At 40.4% G+C, this 20,130-nt stretch overlaps 1 protein-coding gene across 6 annotated transcripts in view; it reads left to right on the top strand.

Moving 5' to 3' along the window:
• The window catches only part of LOC131225494 (protein SHOOT GRAVITROPISM 6), a 180,226-nt gene that overhangs the window by 41,843 nt on the left and 118,253 nt on the right, over positions 1-20,130 (top strand). For 5 of the 6 annotated variants that reach the window (XR_009161371.1, XM_058221025.1, XM_058221027.1 and 2 more), the window contains 8 exons: positions 11,741-11,818; positions 12,063-12,130; positions 12,207-12,306; positions 16,893-17,069; positions 17,172-17,261; positions 17,445-17,510; positions 17,646-17,744; positions 17,824-17,898. Coding sequence is in view for 5 of the 6 variants with exons in the window: in XM_058221025.1 (XP_058077008.1) it covers positions 11,741-11,818; positions 12,063-12,130; positions 12,207-12,306; positions 16,893-17,069; positions 17,172-17,261; positions 17,445-17,510; positions 17,646-17,744; positions 17,824-17,898 (753 nt within the window). In the remaining variant the exon portion in view is untranslated. Of the gene's footprint in view, positions 1-11,740; positions 11,819-12,062; positions 12,131-12,206; positions 12,307-16,892; positions 17,070-17,171; positions 17,262-17,444; positions 17,511-17,645; positions 17,745-17,823; positions 17,899-20,130 lie in introns of those variants that run through there. The other variant, XM_058221029.1, reaches the window with a different exon arrangement.

Below are 20,130 nucleotides of genomic sequence, written 5' to 3' on the forward strand. Positions count from 1 at the left end.
CTCTAGTTGCTCCACCTTAGTCATGGTAGTGGTAATTTGGTTCTCAAGGCGGGCAAACTCACGCCTTTGACCCGCTTCTAGGGCGGTTATCTTTTGTATCAATTGAGCAAGTTGCTCAGATAACTGCTCGTTATTCATGGTAGGTTGAAGTCCGAAACCTCTACCTCTTCTTGTGGGCATACAATGAAGACTTGAACCAAACTCTACCTAACTAGACTACTAGGTGTTATGACTTTCAAGATGAATGCGATGAATGCAAAACTACTATGAACTGACACAATTAAGTTGAAACAGGAAACAACTCAAATCTGAAAATTTTCCAGATTAGGAACTTTCTAAAATTGGAAAGTTTCTAAAATTGAAAACTTTCTAAACCTGGAACTTTTCGAAGTTAAACCTAAAAATCGAAACCCTAATTTGATAACTCGATCTAGACAAAAACCATGCAAGCCTAGGCTTTGATACCAAATTTAACGCAGGACAAACCTAATTATGATGCATGCTCATGGACACAATTAAACAGCGAAAATAAAAGGAATAAATGATCTAAAATTCTAATAGTAATCATCATAATTGAGAAAATCATAAAGGAAACATGCAATGGAGCGGGCCATCACTACAACCATGGAGTATGGAATTCAATTACTACGTAGGTTGGATCCGTAAGGATGAGACCTCCCGATCTTGCATGGTCACACCCAATCGATCAATGAAGATCACTAGTCCGAAGAACCAAGAAGTTTCTCGGATTAGGGATTTGAGAATTTGGGGATTTAGGGTTTAGATCGGTTCTCAAGATTTTGATCGAAGAAGAATTAGCCAAAACTGAAAAATAGAAGGAAGAAAGTTATTACCTTGAAGAAGTTAGAGGGGCACAAGAAGAAATTAGAAGAAGAAGATCAAGGGGAGAGAAGAACCACCATTAGAGAGAAGAGAGGAAGGAGGCAACCAAAGGGTTTGCTTTTCATTAATCAATAGTTGAAATTCGTGTTTAGGGCTTTACCCCACTTAAATAAGCAAATAAAGACATAAAATTACTAAAATACCCCTAGGATAAGCAAATAAAGATATAAGATTACTAAAAGACCCCTAACTAAGTCAAAAAATGTGCAAATAACATAAGTATGGGAAAGTTTGGGCGCTCGGTCTTCTTTCTCCAATCTTCCTTCACATGTGTCTTCCCTAAGTGGGGTCTTTTATATGTCCAATCACATGTGAAAGGTCTTCAGCTCCTCAATATTCGCCTATCCACAAGGACAGCACTTGTGGTTGGCGCTTTCTTCGTTGGTACACCTTGAATGCACCTGTGTCCGCATCAAAATTTGCTGTAGAATAATATATGAAAGTTTTTAGAATAAGAAAAGTGGAAAAATGAGAAAATAGATTTAAAAAAAGTAGCTGTTTTTTCAACCATTACGGGGGTAACGGTCGTTATGCCCTATAGCGACTGTTATGACTCCTGTAACAGTTTATACGTTGCCAAAAAACCAACTGCGTTGTTTCATTCTCGTATTGTGTAACGGTCATAACCATTACCTATACGCATTGGCCTTTACGGCTAACTTATAACGGATACGGAACACCTTGATCCAAGCCATTGATGTGACAGTCCCCATCTGGTTTGGGCCCATGGTTGGTCTATCCAAGCCGTGATGTGACAACACCATCCGATTTGGGCCCATGGTTGGTCTATCCAAGCCGTGATGTGACAACACCATCCGATTTGGGCCCATGGTTGGTCTATCCAAACCATGATTTGACATCTCCCATCTGATTTGGGCCCATGGTTGGTCTATCCAAGCCATTGATGTGATCGTCCCCTTTGATTTGGGCCCATGGTTGGTCTATCCAAGCCTTTGATGTGACAACCCCCATCATGGATGGACAGTTCCCAGAAAATCTCCCAAATCAGAAGATGTTGTCCATCGAATCTTTGGTTTTTCCTCCATTGAATATGATTTATTCATGCATTTAGTTTTAATCATGTATTTGCATTCTATTAATGGGAAATTTAGAGTTGATCTAGCAAGGTTTTTTTTTTTTTTTGGGGGGGGGGGGGGATCCATCCTTGATGGGAGCCATCATATCAATGGCTTGGATAGACCAACCATGGCCCCCAAATTTATAAACTGAGTTTTGCACAGGGAACTTTTGTTTTTCACACACCCACCCACCCACCTCCCACTAACACCGTAGCGGGATTTCACCACCTATGGGTACTCGAACCCTAGACCTCGTGTCGAAACTCCTGGGAATCTACCACCAAGGCAAGGATAAGGACCTAGTTTTGCACAGGGAGCTTCCCTATACGAAAATAATAGGAAAGTTGGCCTAAAAATAACATGTAGTATTTATTCACCCGGCCGGGGTTAACGATTCTTCATTTGGACTGGCAAAACCTGTCCGACCTAGGTGGGTAAGGTTATGTCAAATGCGGGGTAGCTTAGGGACCTACCCATTTTATAGGATAGTTCCAATCCAACCAAATAGTCAGGCCTGGGTTTTAAAATATTGCCTAAAACTGCCCCTTTCTATTTTTTATTTTTGGAGAGAGAACTACCCCAAATTAGAAAGCTAACTTTTTATATTCTATAAAACTTTCCCATGATCCCAACTTTACCCAACTTTCCCTGCTAATCTGTTTTCTGTTTTAACGGAAATTCTTAAATAGGAAGTTCCAAAATCCCAACCCGTCATAAAAGCAATCAGAGACACTCCTACATGTACATTTAAGTCCCAAAATCCCAACTTCACTCAACTTTCCTTGCAAAAATTGTAACGCCCCGAAATTTCAACTCTTGTGGACAACACGAAGGGTCGAGTTCCCAGGTGTTAGTTTGAATATGTCAAGGGTATAAACCCGCGTATTCCTTGCATCCACATAAATTTTCATAATTTCATGGCATTCATAGCATAAATGACGGAAAATAGATCTTATTCTGTTAAGTGCACTATTCTAAGTTCCATTCACCAAATGTTCAATCAAACCAAATAACATAGTCCAAGTTCTGCCCTCCGAAAAGCAACGTAAATAAAGGAAATGATTTTCGGTAAGTCGTATCGGCTTCATCATCCGCCATTTGCTGCCACAAACCTTCATAATCCTCGCCTTGAACTTCTGGCTCACTTATTGGATCATCACCTGCATGGGCTATGGTTGTTTTTCCACACAAGGAATGAGTTGCCTAGGTTCAACTCAGTGAGGGCATCCCCCCAGGATTATCACAACAATAGCATAATCACCTCATATATAAATTCAAAACAAAACATCCACATGAAATCTTAATTAATGCAATGCATGATATGCCTGCTCTGATGAAGGGTCCCAGATTAAATAAGACGGTGAAGCGGGAGTGGCTCAATTACAACTTCACACTCTTAATAACCACTAGTCACTAGAGTTTACTGAGGTACATGTGAAGTGGGAGTAGTCCAATTACAACTTCACACGCTCTTAGTTTGATCCACCAAGTCGGATCCTAGTGAATGCATGAGATTAGTTCCACCCTTTAATTAATCCGATTTAGCATCCAACTGGTTTAACAATGCTCACACATATCAGGTCACCACCACACCCCATTCAATGGTCCACCACACCCTATGATAGTCATTACCCTTCACATGACACCATTCATGGAGGGATGAACATACCTCAGCCGTGATGCTACACATGGCTCTAATCCTTCATCATCGACTCATGGATCCACAATAAGAAACAATCCAACAACTTGGATCGTCCATAATTCACAATAATCTATACACATGGACATTCCATATCAATTCAACATCTTAACCCACATGGGTTTCCATAATTCCACAATAGGTTTCCATAAAACATGGGATGAATGGTTTCCTTGTGATGTGGCATTCAAAATATACAAATCCAAGGTCACTCCATCACATGGGTGCGCCATGTTCTTCAACATAGGATATTCATCATGAAACATTCATAGTTTCCACATAAAACCATCATAAACATGATTCTACCCTCGAATCCATGTTCATACGTCCAAACATGTATTATTCTCATAATAACCAAAAGTCCAGCAACATATCATCATATATTTATCATGTTAAACACCATTAAACAACTCATACTCAACACATCAAGTACACTAACCCAATCTACAACGTATAGGGTTCATATGGCTAGTCTAGTGGGCGCACCTTGTAGACTAGGCGGTTTAGCTTGTAACAACGGGTTAACTCGCTGATCTGCATGTTCCCATGAGATTCTTCATCATAGGACATCAATCTAACCACCATACGTCCACACGCCCACCATAGATGGGGTTTCCATCATCACATATTCATTGTTTATGAACCTGTTGATGCTGAAATCCGGTTAACCCTTGCTAGACCTCCGAGTACCTACACAAGAAGATAGCAAAGGAGACCCTGGTTGTAGTAGGGGGACCCTTCGACGCCTAAGTCAGAGTCAGGCAATATGGATCCAACAGAGTTGAGGGTTTACTGGTGCGTACCTTTCAGTGTAGATGGGGCCTCTATTTATAGACCTAGGAGTCGATTATGGGGATAGAAATGCTTCTTGAATGATAGGCGTGCGTTTAGTAGACGCTTCTCAACTGTTTCGCGAGATCCTCGGTGATGATAAGATCAAGTGGTTGGGGTTGGAGGACATATGTAGTAGGAGACCGACGTCGACCATCCGAGCTGATCTTTACGGCTGCCCTGAGGAAGAACTCTCTGAGTTGGGCTCTTCGTTGGGTTATGGTTGAGCTTCCCTCCAATAATCACAGTTCGTGCCTTGTGACCAGATCTTTGGCATTGAGCCCTTGTACCTCGACTAGCCGACCTGCTCGTGAAGGTTGTGTCTGAGCATTGAAGCCGAGCTCCCTTCATTGGTGGAACATAGGTGACATCGGGGATGGCCATCCTCTTTATCTTATTGTGCGGTTTAGGGACTCCCTTGCGGGTCTTTAAGCAGTGCCAGTGCAGTAGGTTCGCGTGTGGTCCGGTACGAGATCGTGCTTCGGAGACTTCTCCAATACATCTGACTAGGAGCTCGGAAATGGATGGGACCGTGGGAGAGCTTGGCCCTCGTCCTCTTCCAAAGGAAGCGGAGCTTCATCTTCTGGTGAGCAGAGCCGTCGGACAGACAAATCTCCGCACAAAGGATTACCGCTTTCTGGCCGTTGAGGAGCTCCTTGGTCATGATTGGTACTAGTGCCGACCACGCGACGTGCACAAATATCTAAGCCGATCTCATATTTCTTACCAGTTCATTTTTACCCATAACAATAGCCCCCTACTTTCGAGCTGATTGTGTAAGCTCGAGAAGTAAGTCGGTGTAGTAAGATCGGATTAATGATATTTGTGTATGGGAGGTCGAGCCAGCTCGTCATTAATACGAAGAGGGGGTGGTAGGCGTAGAGATCGAGGAGGATTTGCAATGATGGTATAGCATGCTCGAGGAGGGGTGCGCTGGAAAGGTACATTTTCGGTTCCTAACGCATGGGGCAGGGACGCGTGGCGCTACTTGGGAAGTCAGATCGCCTATCGAACGGGAGGCCTCCACGTGGCCGCGTGTATGTGTCCAGGAGCCTCTTCGGCTGTTGCATTAAATGCAGGCAATTAATGCATGCGGCTGAGCTGCCTATAAGAAGGGGGGAACCCTAACGATTCCAGCCATTTGCTCCCGTTGCCTCTCCCCGTCTTCCCAGACTTGGTGATTTCCGGTAAGTCCGAAATCTTCCCTTCCGGCGAGCTTTGCTTCCTCAAATCTTCTTCATTTTTCCTTCTCCTTTCGTTTCTACTGCTCTGCTCTTGTTTTCGGGCTGAGATGTCAGATATGTCGGACAAATGTGAAGAACCCATGGCTTTCCAGGGCGATTCAGAGCCGAAAGATTGGGAATTAGGATTTTCCACCAGAGGCTTTCCATGATCCATCGTCCCCGTTCCCACTGTTGAGTGATAGGCAAACACCTGCTTCAACAGCGAGGGCGGCAACTCAATCCTCTACCGTTGTAGCACGAGCTAACGGGATGAACGCTTCCACCTTGGCTAAACGGGCCGTCATCGTGGCCAATTTCACCTCTGACCTTACGGCCTTGGCCTCCGCCTTGGCCCTTCCCTCAAGATTTGATGAGGCATGTCCTCGCCCCCTCCAGCTCGGTCTGCGCTAAGCTCTCATTTCAAGGTTTGCACAGAGACATTTGCTTCTGGATGCTTTGTACATGAAGAAATCCTTGGGTAGCTGTCTGTATCTTAAGAATCAATTCTATAATCTTAAGATGACAGAAGGGTTTGACATTAATGAACACACGATCACTTTCAACAAGTTGCTATATAAACTGACGAATGCAGATGTTAAGATTGAAGAGGAAGATCAAGCCTTAATAATCTTGAATTTGCTTCCATAATCTTTCGAGAATTTGGTAGATACATTGATCCATCCATGGGAGGGTTACCATTGATGTGGAGACTGTCATCTTATCTCTTCATGAGAAACAACTGAGAAAGAAAGACAGTAACAGCGGTACCTCTATGGATGCGTTGGTTGCCAGGGGAAGGAATACTGGAATTGTGGGATGACATTGCATATGAAGGACTGCAGGAACCTTAAGGCTCAAAAGGGAGAAAAATCAGAGAATGCGCTAAAAGAGGCCAACACAACACAATCATGCGAGGAGGCGGATGGTGGTGATGTCTTGACCACATCCAAATATGGTTACCTCAGTAATGACTGGATTTTGCATTCATGAGCCTCATACCACATGATTTCTCACAAGGATTGGTTCACCACATACAACGAGTACAATGGTCGACATGTTTTTATGGGTAATGACATCGCCTGTGAAGTTGTTAGAATCGGTTCAGTGAGCATCAGAATATTTGATGGGGTGGAGTGTATTTTGACAGATGTTCGACATGTTTTGGACCTCAGGAAGAATTTGATATCTCTAGGGGCTCTTGAGACACTTGGTTGTAAGTTCACTAGTTATGACGGGATTCTGAAAGTTTCGAAAGGGGCACTTATTGTGATGAAAGCGCAGCGAAGCAGTAATCTATATAAGTTGATCGGAAACACTAAAATTAGTGGATCTACAACGTCTGTAGCAGAATCCACATCGGCACGATTGTGGCATGCGTGCCTAGGCCACATGAGCGACCATGGTATGAAGGTACTTTCTGATTGTTGCTTGATTCCTGTTTTTAAAAGTATTGTATTTAGTATACACGAGCATTGCATATATGGTAAACAATTAAGGCTAACTTTTGAAATTGGAAAGCGTGTTTGTGAAGGTGTGCTTGAGTATGTGTATTAAGATGTATGGGGCCCGCCGCTTGTTGTTACTATTGGGGGGGGGGGGTCATTGTATTTTGTCTCATTCATTGGTGACTACTCTAGGAATGTGGGGTTTATTTTCTCAAAAATAAATCTGATGTTTTCGCCACATTTAAAGTGTGGAAGGCGATGGTTAAAAGGTAGATAGGGCGGAAACTGAAGGTATTAAGGATTGATAACGGAGGTGAATTCACTTCAAAGGCATTCATCTAGTTTTGTAAAGCTGTGGGGATTATGAGGCACACTCATGAGCAGAATGAAGTGATAGAATGGATGAATCAGACTCTCTTAGAGAGAGCTAGAAGCATGTTGAGTAATGCTGGATTTGGTAATGAATTATGGACGGAGGCCGTTAACACGGCTTGTTACCTGGTGAATTGGTCCCCGTCTACGCTAATACACTGCAAGATTCCTAAAGAAGTGTAGGGTGGTCATGAGGTTGATTACTCACAGTTGTGTGTATTTTGTTGTGATGCTTACTCTCATGTACCGTCAGTTGAGAGAAATATGGTAGACCAAGGGGCTAAGAAGTGTATTTTTGTGGGCTATGGTAATGGTGTGGAGGGGTACAAGCTGTACGACTGAGTCACACGAAAGATCATAATTACCTGGGATGTCAGGTTTGATGAAGATATCTTGTTTCGCAAGGATGAGCGCAAGGAACCGGAGAAATCAAGAGTCATTGATGTCAAGATTGAAAAAGAAGATACACAGGCAGAGCCTAAGCTGCAGGCAGAGGTACAAGAGCAAGTGGAGCAGCCACCTCTTAGAAGAAATCTGCCAAGAGATCGCAGATTGCTAGTTAGATACAAGGATGACTTGAATGTTGCGTTTGCCCTCACTATAGATGAGGGGGATCCGTCTACCTTCCAGGAAGAATTAGATGGTTCTGATGCTGAGAAGTGGATAACAGTCATGCATAACGAGATGAATTCCTTGCATAAGAATGAGACATGGGAGCTGGTGGAGCTTTCAGTGGGGCGAAAAGCGATCGGGTGTAAGTGAATTTTCAAAAAGAAACATGATAGATAAAAGGAAAGATTGGTCGCGAAAGCTATGCGGAGAAGGAGGGTGTTGATTTCAGCGAGATTTTTGCACTTGTGGTCAAGCAGGTGTCTATAAAATTTGTATTGGTGTTGGTTGCCCAATACAACTTAGAATTGGAGCAGATGGATGTGAAGACTGCTTTCCTTCACGGGGAGTTGGAGAAGCAGATTTACATGAAATAACTAGAATAGTTCGAAGTGAAAGGGGCAGAGAATAAAGTTTGTAGGTTAAGGAGGTCGTTATACGAACTAAAGCAGTCGCCTAGGCTTTGATACTTTCATGATGAGTCAATGATTTACCAGAAGTGAATATGATCATTATGTCTATTATAAGACACTGAATGATGGACAATTCATCGTACTGGTATTGTACGTAGATGACATGCTTATTGCCAGCCATAGCATGTCTGAGATCGATATTTTGAAGACTTAACTGTCATGGATATTTGAAATGAAAGATGTGGGGGCTACAAAGAAGATTCTCGACATAGATATTCACAGAGACAGATAGAGGAGCAGGCTACAGTTATCACAGGCTGAATACCTTGAGAATGTAATGAAAAACTTTAGTATGGACAAGGCGAAACTGGTTAGCACATCCCATGCTGCTCACTTTAAGCTTTCTTCCGAACAATGTCCTACTACAGATGAAGAAAAGCAAGTGATGTCTCATGTGCCCTATTCGAGTGTTGTTGGCAGTTTGATGTATGCCATGGTCTTTACGAGACCTAATATTTCACATACAGTGGGTGTCGTGAGTAAATACATGGCTAACTTTGGCAAGCAACACTGGGAGGCAGTAGAATGGTTACTTTGGTATATTCAAGGTATAGTAGACTATGTCTTGACGTTTGAAAAGTAAGAAGACAAGTTGATAGGCTATGTGGATGTCAATTAGGCAGGTAATGTGGATAATAGGAGATCAACTTCTGGCTACTCAATTGTGCTAGCGAGTGGAGCAATTAGTTGGATGTCGAAGCTTCAGTCTGTGGTAACTCTTTACACAACTGAAGTAGAGTATGTGGTGGTGACGGAAGTATTCAAAGAAGGCGTTTAGTTGAGAGGGATGATAAATCAACTTTGGCTTCAGCAGAAAGCCGTGTCAGTAAATTGTGATAGCGAAAGTGCAATCAATTTGGCGAAGAACTCGATTTTCTGTTCTCGTACTAAGCATATTGATGTTCATCATCTTTTTATCTAACAAGTACTTGAGGAAGGCGGAATGACCCTTGAGAAGATCCACACAAGCTTGAATCGGGCGAACATTCTTATGAAGGTGGTTCCTTCAGAGAAATTAAGTTATGTGCGATTTCTCTAGGCTTAGCAAAGGCTTGATGAAGGTGGAGTGTACATGAGAAGCGATGACGATGGTAGAAATATGATGGAGGCAATTAAAGATGGAGCTTGGAGTTGTCGTTCATGATAATTGAAGACATGGTTGAGATTGTGATCAGATGTCTTAAATTTGACTGTAACTGGGTTTGTTAATGCCATCGACAAACCATTCGATCCCATCAAGCAACTGTCGATCTCATCGATAGCCCACTCGATCCCATCAAGAAAATCCTGTTTTTTGGCCTTTGCTCGCCGGACAGTTTTTGGGGCCAAATCGTTGTGATCGAAGGTGGATTCGATCCCATTGATGGGATGTTGATGACACTAGATATGATCGAAGCTCCAATCGACTAACTTGCGCAGTTTTGTGGAATTGCGGGTTTTGTTTCCTATTTCGGTTTTAATCCTTTTTAAGGGTTTTTAATCCGTGTTTAAGGTATTCAAATGTGCTAAGGGTCTTTTGGTGAGCAAAGAGATTTCAAAGCTAGGTTTTTTGTGGTGTTCAGGGTGTATTCTTGGAATGGTAAGCTCTTCCATCTCTTGTAAACATTGATTATCAGTGGATTCGCTGTTGCTTTGTGCCATGGTTTTTTTCCCGAGAGGGTTTTTCCATGTAAAACAACCTTGTGTTTTCTGTGTGCTTGGTTGTTTGATTCTAACTCGGGGTTGCTCTTGCGCATCCCCCCAACAGTCCAACCATGCCATACTGGGAAACTTGATGATTTGAGGACTCAAAGATCATCACATTTTGGTTGAGCTTTTGTTGAAAATATGTCAATTTGCTCAAGGAAAGCTCAAGAGTGTAAAAACTCTGAGTGTTTTCTCATTATTTTATCGTTTTTTTAATCATTTTATTTCTGGCAATTTAAGGAGACCAAGTTGTGCTCAAGACTCGCTCAAAGTCTCGTCTAAGCTGAATTCGCTTGGAGGGCTATTCAAGTGGTTGGGTTTCACGTAAAGAAGATTAGACTTTAAATATTTGTTATTTTCAGAGCAAGCTGGAATTATAAAGTTTAGTTGGACTCTTTTCTTGGGGAAAACATATGTTCTTGGCTTGGGAGGATGGTGACTAGGGACCTGCATATTTCATCGGGATCTTATTGCACTTGAATTGGTTTTGTCCATGTTGATGCTTACCCTTGCTTCCTCAAGACCAACATCTTGTAATGGAGGGTAACTAAGACTGAACTTTTGGAGTCGGATAGCTTGACCTTTTAAAACGATGGGCTTCGAGAATCAAATTTGTTTCTGAAGGCTGTCATAGCAAAGCTGGTCTCTTAAATTCCATTTGAGTTTCAAAGAGAAAAAGTCTAAAAATATGAGTAGGTCACTGGAAATTGGTAAATCTTCTTTTTGTGCTTTTGTTATGGTAATACTGTTATGTTTGGGAAGAAAGATTCCTATGGTTATGACTAGAGAACTTCTGTCTGGTTTCCCTTTCTCTGACTGGTGACCTTTATGGGCCCATCTTGTTTGGACCATAAGAAGGCAGTTTGTGGCATCTTTGCCAAGCTGTCAAGATGTTCTGGTTCTTTTTGGTGGCAAAATTGGAGTCCATCTGCTGTGAAGCAGGTAAGTTTTATGTTTCTTTGTAATCGATAGAAAAAGAAAAGAAAAGAAAAAAGAAAGAAAAAAAGAAACTCAAGATCTACATGACGAGCCTCGTGACTTAGAGCTAGTTACAGTTGCTTATAACAGAACATTTCACCAGGAGACTGGCTTTGCTGCAGAGAATCTCTTCTGATTGCTGTAATGGGAGATGCCAAATAAACCTTAAAAAAAATTATTTTCGTTAAATTTTTATATTGTCTAGGGTATCTCCACTTCCTCTGTCCTCTTCTAAGCATTTTTTCAAGTAAATCAGAGTAGTTGGCCTGGTTAGTATTTTCACTTGAGCTTCGGGAGTTTTTGTTTGGTGAGTTGTATTTGTGGAATCATTGTCTTTCCATCAGATGACAATATCAGTAACGACTTTGGCAGCCGAGATGATTTGAATACCTAAATTTTTGCACACCACATCTGATAGTAATTTTATATTTTTCTGCTGCAGACCTATAATGAAGTTCAACATTGTTTTCTGACAGTTGGTTTGCTTTACCCCGAGGACCTTTTCCTGTTCCTTTTGAATGTGAGTAATGTTTTCAGTCAGTGGAGCAATTGCAAGTCACATTGCTTGCAATACTTCACTATTCTTTGGATGTAATCCCTTTCCTCTCCATCCTTTGTTTTTTCTTAAGAGGAAGTGGATAATCAAACAGACGCCCTAATGATATGCTGTTGAGTATTATCCTTTCTTGGCATGTTTTCACATTTTCTATGGATTAATTCCTATCTTATTCTGTGATCTGACTTTGTTTATGCTTGATATCCAGAGATGCAAGTCAAAAGAGGAACCTTTTACAGTTGGAGCCCTTTGTGTTTTAAAGCATCTCTTGCCGAGGTTGCCTTTTGTAACTTTGATTCAATCTTTTTATTGCTTTAACAGAGCATGACTCTCTAAACATTTCTTTTTGGAGGTTGTCTGAAGCTTGGCATGGAAAAAGGCCTCTACTTGTTGAAACTGTGAAAGTGCTCCTAGAGGAGCAGAGCTTAGGTGTCTGGAAGGCACTTGCTGAGGTATTCGTTGAGCAGCCCAGTTTCTTTGTGTAGGATTTGTCTGAAGTTTACTATTTTTTCTGTTTAAGGGAAAATGGGATTTCTTATTTTAGATCTGTTAATGATGATGGATATGGGCTGTAAAGTTGTATGGCCCACCTAGATGATTGTAATATGGGCCATAAAGTCGTATGACTCGCCTAGTCTTTGTTCTTGATCATGTTGTCCCTTAGTTATACTGGTTACACTTACAGCGTACAAGTCATATTATCATAGGTGAGGTATTATTGGTGTTTTTGTTTTATTCTTTTTTACTTAAGTATATAAGCTAGAGGGTGGGATGTCCAGCCCTACTTCTCTTTTTCTTCTGTTCTCTCTCTTCTCCTTTCTCACTTTTTCCTTCTTTTCTTTTCTACACAAAACTTGATGGTATTGAAGTGGCAATCAATCTAATCCAGACCTCTTTCCATCCCCTTCTCTTAAAACTCTCTTTTCTTTCATTCACTTGTTCCTCATATTTCCCTTGTGCTGAGAGTTTCTTAAGAAACCAATGTGATCTTTCGGTGTCTGGCCTGTATACATGATCGTCACTCTTCCTTGTGTTCGGTTGGAACATGTTGGGCTGGTTGGTGCGTCTGGCATACAAAAGCTTCTTAGTGTTCCTTGGAGGTGGATGATAATTCCCGAATCGAAATCTGAGCAGGGATATCATTTTACTGTAATGCAACATTATACCCTTCACTGGACTTTTTCTGCAAGGACAAGGATGAACCTGCAGCTGTATTAGCTTCCTTTTTGTAACAAAGACCACTTCCATATTTGCATATTTACGAATTAATAAAATGGACTGGTCGTTATTCAAACTATGGATGGACTGTGGTCGTTATTCAATGTCCATCCTTTTGTTCCATGTTCAGCTCTAGTGGAGTCCAATGTCTCTTCTATTGATACATTGTTGTTGAGGTCATTTGTTACTTTCACAGATGGTACCTAGTCCAAAGCGTGTAGCATGGTTGCTTTTCACCCTGATTCCTGTTTTTTATTGTCATCTATTCTCCATGTACCTAAATTTCCTTTTAGTCTTACATCAGTTAGTGAACTCACAGAAACTCTTAATTGATTTGTGACCTTTTATAATTCATACTGCATCTTTCATGATCTAAGGACAAAGAAGAAGATTGTGAATATGGTGGCCTTTACTATCTTGACCATGATTCTGTTGTATTAATGTAGACAAATATCTCTCCTTACTGGTGTGGTTTTGTTGCCTTGGTTATTGATCCTTGAGATTCTAAAGAGTGTCATTTTGTCGTTATCATGAAGGTATTCGATAAAGGTAACGGTGGCCGTAACGTGTAACGTCCACCATCGTTACCGTTACGATATGGGCCATAACAGCTGTTATGGTTTTTTTTTTTTTTTTCTTTTAGAAAAAAAAAAAACCCTATTTAGGCCTTGTAATGGCCTGTTACAGGGCCACTACTATCATTTTTTCCTTAATGGCCATTATGACCCTGTAACATGTAATGGTTACCATCATTTTGGGATACCTTAGTTATCATTTGTCTCAAGGTTAGAGTGTGAGTTGAGTAAGAACCAAAGTTTCGTTTCTGCCACGAGTGGAAAAGCGTAGTTTAGGTCCATTTGCTTTTTTCATCATATGCTTGAGGACTTGTTCAAGTCTCTAGTCTGTTAGGGAGGGTATAAGACAATATGTCTTTTGTGACTTTCATTGATGATTTTCGTGAATCACTCGGTCTTATTTGATGAAAGATAGATCTAAATTATTCTCTATTTTCGTAGTCATTCATATAGAAGTGTAGAACCAGTTTAACTCCTAAGCGTACGCATTTTGTTCATATAATGTTAAGAGTATGTATCTCATTCCTTTATCTTGCATTTTTCAGAAAATGGTATTTTGCATCAAATATCATGTGCTCATACTCCATAGCAAAACATTGCCGAATGGAAAAATCATCATGTACTTGAGGTAACATGTGCATTGTTGAGTCGTATGAATGTCCCAATTAGTGTTTGAGTGATGTCGTTTTAATTGCATGCTACTCAAGCAATAGGATGCCTTGTCTTAGAGGTCTGTCAACCTCATGTGGTTTTCTTCCTTAGTGTTCCATTGTATTCCTTGCCCCCTAAGGTTTTTGGGTGCTTATGCTCTATCGATTGGTTAGAGTCCGGTCTTGATAAATTAGATCCTCAAGCAGCCAGATGTGTGTTTCTTGGTTACTCCAAAACTCAGAAAGGTTGCATGTGTTATCGTCCTGATTTTCAAGCTACTTCGTTTATGCTGATGTTACCTTCTTTAAGTCCACTCCATTCTTCTTAGGCAAGGGTAAGTCTCTTGAAATGCAAACTTCAGAGTCTCCTTCTGTTGGACTAGTACCTATACTTGTTGAGGTTGATACACAACCACTTCCACTGGTTAGCCCATTCCTGCAGTTGACCTACAATCAAAGTGTACTCACTACAAAAATTGGAAGTTAGTGAAGTTGATTGTGACGTGCTATCCACCTCATCTTCTTCTAAATTTGTTGATCTAGTTTCTTCCCCTATACCTTCTGATTCTTCTGACCTTCCTATTGAAGTCAAGAAAGTTAGACACATTCCATCTCAAAATTTGTCTCCTTTCATTGTCCAGCTCCAAGATTTTGTAAATTTGCATCGTCTTTCTCTCACTTTGCGTTGTCTTTCTCTTCCCACTTCGTTCTAAGTCATATCAGGAAGCTTTGTCTCATAAGGGATGGAGGTAGGTAATGGAGGAAGAGATAAGTGCTCTTTATCATAATGACACCTAGGAGCCGACTAATCTTCCATCTGACAAGTATGCTGTTGAATGTTGGTGGGTGTACACCATTAAGTTTCAGTCAAACAGTATTGTGAAAAGATTGAGACCCTGCTTGGATGCTAAGGGTGTGTTTGGATTGGGGGGAAAACCGGAGGAGAACTAGGGGAACAATGCTTTCTATAACGGTGTCGACAGATGCATTGCACCCCTGGGATACGGAAACAGAGAGAGAGAGAGGACTTGTATGATTTTTTAATATATTTTTTTGGATTCTTTTTGAAAAAATGTGATACCTCACTGTCGATATCATCGATATTATTGTCAATATTGATATGGTATTGACGATAATGTATAATGCGTAGTTGCAATATATTATCGCCGATGCAATGCCATATTTGTCGGTATATCGACCAATACTTGGAAGTCTGCAAACTTGCGGCCAGTTTTGCATCCTTCACATATGTTACCAATAGTATTGTCTGATATTATTGATATCACAAACACGGGTCACAGGTAGTGATACTAGATGGATCAAAGACTTTAAGCAGTATCTACTTCATCACTTTTTGCTGAAATATTTGGGTCATCTTCAGTATTTCCTTGCGATAGAAGTTGCAAGATCAAAGAAATGTATGTATTAATCTCAAGGAAATGTCTTGAATTTGCCAAGGAAAACATGCCTTCTTGGTGCTAAGCTGACTAGACCAATCTCTTGGAGTCACAAACTGGTTAGTGATTAAGATGCGGTTGATGATCCAAGAAGGCATAGAAGACTGGTTGGAAAACTTAATTACTTGACCATCACCCAGCCATATATATCATATGCTACTGTGGTTAGTTCATGAGTTCTCCTAGGATCACATGTATGGATCTAGTAGTTCGGATTTAGCAATATTTTAAAAAATCACCAGGCCAAGGATTCTTATGTAAACGACATAATCATATTCAAGTTACAAGGTATTCTGATGCGAATTTTTGGATGGGCTCTTTTACTGATAGGTGGTGTTCAATTGGGCAATGTACATTCGTGGGAGGAAATTTGGTTACATGGGAATGTAAGAAGTGGAGTGTTGTAACCCAACCCAGTGCCGTAGTGGAGTATAGAGCTATGATTCAAACTACACATGAGCTTGGGTGGTTGAAGAAGCTATTATAGGAAATGGGTTTTGCAGTGAATATGCCGATCCGGGTGTTTCGTGATAATCAGGCAGCCTATCATATTGCAGCCCGGCTTTTCTTGAGAGAACTAAGCATATTGAGTTTGATTGTCACTTCATATGTGAGAAGGTTTTTAATGGCGAAGTTTCTGTGCTGTGTGTTAGTCTTAGGATCAGCTCGCGGATGTGTTCACTAAAGCTCTTGGTCACAATCAGTTTGTATTCGTTTATTTCAAGTTTTGCATCGACGATATCTATGCTCCAGCTTGAGGGGGTGTCAGTGATGATGGATGTGGGCCTTATGGCCTTGCTATCATGTGGCCCACGTATTCTTTGTTCTTGAACATGTCCCTTTGTTATATTGGGTGCACTTAAGTTGTACAGGTCATATTGTAATAAGTGAGGGGTATTAATTGTCCTTTTTGGTTATTTATTTATTATTACTTAAAGAATATAAGCAAGAGGGTAGGATGCCCAACTCTTACCTCTTTTTGTATTCTATCTTCTTTCTCACTTTTTCTTCTCTCTCTTTTACACAATACTACAAAACCTTTCCTCCATGTTTTGGTTTCAGGATTGGATTGTTTGTAACTGTACATCAAATCTATATATTATTTCCAGGGTGCTAATTGTGGTGCTTTTCTTGTCAGCTAATTGTGGTTATGGCTTTACACTGTTACTTGGGTGGCCCTTCTGCGGAGTTGTTTGTTGAATTCCTTGTACGCCATTGTGCTATATCAGATGAAGAAGCAAAAGATTTCAACTCCCTAAGGGAAACCATTCAAATGAGTGGCTCTTTCCAGCCTTTTCAATATAAGAAACTAGAGGTCTGGTATCCAGTTATCTAAAGTCTATCACTGTTTAGACTAGATCGTTACCTTCTGGACTGCATTCTTGGCTTGATATACTGAAGCCAATTTTATTATCAGGTGAAGATAGGGGCTATCTGTCCTGCAGAGTTGAGAACAATCTGTGAGAAAGGGCTTCTTTTACTGGTTATTACTATTCCAGAAATGGAGGTAAATGTCATACTCTGCTTCATTGATTATATCTATCTGCAGTGTTGCAATGTCTTCACTCTTAAGGTGAACTTAATTGGATCGCTACCCTTTTTGTTTATAGGATATAAAGTCTCTGCTGTCGGGCATTAGTATAATTAACTGTGCATAATGTCTTGTACTTAAAATTTGTATGTTATTCAGCATATCCTGTGGCCTTTTCTGTTGAAGATGATTATTCCGCGAAAATATACAGGCGCAGCTGCTACGGTAAGAGAGTTCTGTTTCTTTTCTTTTACCTTGCAATGCAAGTGTTCATGTTATGCAACAAACTCAGTAGTAGCTTAATTTATATACAATTGTGAGAATCTCCTTTCTTGACCCAATTTTACATTGCTTTTGCAGGTCTGCAGATGCATCTCGGAGTTATGTAGGCATAGATCATCATATACTAATTCAGTGCTTAATGACTGTGTAACTCGTATTGATATTCCTAAACCTGAGGTAGAGGTCCCTTGTGTTGGATGTGCCTTTTTTACTTCTAGTGTCCATGGATAAATCTGGTTCTCATATGTGAATGCAGGAGCTTTTTGCACGCTTGGTGGTGCTTTTGCATGATCCTCTTGCTAGGGAGCAATTGGCAACTCAGATTCTGACGGTTGGTGCTCCTTTATTCTTCTTCAGTAGTAATGCTCTGTATTGCTTCATCTTGATCAGAATGGAACACACTTCTTTTATAGTAAGCTGAAATGAGTATCATATAATAGATTTTGTAGAGACGAACACACCACTCCTTTGATAGTAAACTGAATTAAGTGTCATATAATGGGATTTTGTGGAGACACACATGTGCATGGAGGATGTAATGAAATTTTATTAAAAGAAGCTATAAAATTACGACAAAAGGATGGATCCAATCAACAGTAATTGAAGATTGGTACCCATCCTTGCCAATCCATTAGCTACATCATTTCCTTCCTACGAATATCAATGAAAGAGACTTAGAGAGCTGTCCACAGTTCCCTGATTCCATCATCAATTTCTCCAACCTCCACAGATACCTTCCTCAGAGGACACCCTATTCATGATATTTGAGGAATCACCCTCTATTTTGGCCAGTCCATGCATTTGGTCAAGTTCCTTCATCCTAGCCAAAGGGCCGTACTCCTGCCTCATTAGAATCTGTGGCCCCATTAGGACCAACAAAGATGCAACAATTGTTTGCATAATCATCCTTGGTGAACCCCCAATCCAAGCTATGCCAATGTTCCATCTAAGGATGCTATTGAAATTAACCTTTCCATACCATGAGAGGAGGATACTGGACTTGTGAGAAGTGGAAGGTATCTATATGTCCTCAATGACCTCCAATCCATTTATTTCAGTATATTGATCTATACTATCGGCATCGAACGTGGGCAATACGAAACCCACATGTAGACGTGTAGTAATGAAAAATCCCAATATTGCACAATGTTTTGCTAAATATTGCAATGTATCCACGAGATATCAAACATTGCAATATATTGTCAATATCTTAGTTAAAAAATACTTTGTATTCACGATATCGTTGATACCAACCCTTGTGCAATAAAAGTCAACCCCCTTGCATTTTTATTTTTTTTTGGAAAAAATGCCAATTTTTTTTTTTTTTCTTCAAAGTTTTTTTTTTTTTTTTTTTTTCCGTTAGCTTCCTAAGCTGATTTCGACCACTCCTTTTCAATTGTTTAAAGAGAAAAGGGGATTTGGGTGTGGAAATTGAGATGAGAGAGTGGGTGGGATGAAAACGAAATTGGTGAGTTTTTTTTCCTCTCGAATTTAGACAGATTTTTCTGTTTTAGATCACCTGGAACCAGTATAAAAAATGATAATCAATGATTTTGCATGTTTTGTATGCGCAATCATGGATTTCAACCTTCGATTAGTGAATTTGGGGAAAATGGAGAAAATCTGAAGTTTCTCCCATTTTATCCATTTATCTTGCAATTAGAGTGTGGAAAATTCACATTAGAGTGGTTGGAGGCTAATCTACAGATCGACAAAACTTTTTAGAATTTTTGAAAAAAATATTTTTAATTAAAATTTTTTGATCAACCAGATGTTATTTATCCTTAATATTCAGGTATTTATGAGTGTTGGCTGATCTTATCATTTGTTACACTTTGATTCTCGAACTTGGGGAAAATGAAGGATTTGGGGGAAATCCAAAATTTATTTCTCCCAATTTCTCCCATTTCATCCTGTTAGACCCTGTTTGATAGCCATGAAATGAAAGTAAATTATAGCAAATAGATGTAATGCTAATTACATCAGTAATTAAGCCTTCCATCAACTTCATGGTCAACTAATTTCGCCTGTTTGATTCATTGACCAGAACATAATTCCCTACAGTTATGTTCAAAGTCCAAAAAATCAGTTCAAGTCTGCACCAAAGCACCAAGGGAGGCAAGTCCCCTAGTGAGCGATCTTGAGATGTACCTGTGCATGCAAAAAAGGCCCTTAGAACACTACAATGCCCTTTTATCTAAGACATGCACACATAGTATCAGCCAAAACAGAAAAAGGATCATCACAATAAGAAGTCGAACAAGGACATCGAAGTCCCTAGCCTTGCGGTCATCTTCCTGTGCCATCTCCCTTCGTACCTCGTCGATGACAACTGTTGGGATACGACATTTTGTATGTGGATCACCACCTCTTCTGTCCAAACCATCTTGTTAGGGAATGCCAAGATTTACATGATGAGGTGATTCTTCAGCACTTATACTTGTCGGAACTGGCTCTCCCATTTCATCAATCCATGCTGAAACTGCGTCCATGTAAGAGGCGTATTTCTGGTGACGGCCACCACTGTAACAATCCACTTGGGCTATTGCTTCATCCCAGGTTT

The sequence above is a fragment of the Magnolia sinica genome, chromosome 14 (genome assembly GCF_029962835.1).
Source record: "Magnolia sinica isolate HGM2019 chromosome 14, MsV1, whole genome shotgun sequence".
NCBI lineage: Eukaryota > Viridiplantae > Streptophyta > Magnoliopsida > Magnoliales > Magnoliaceae > Magnolia > Magnolia sinica.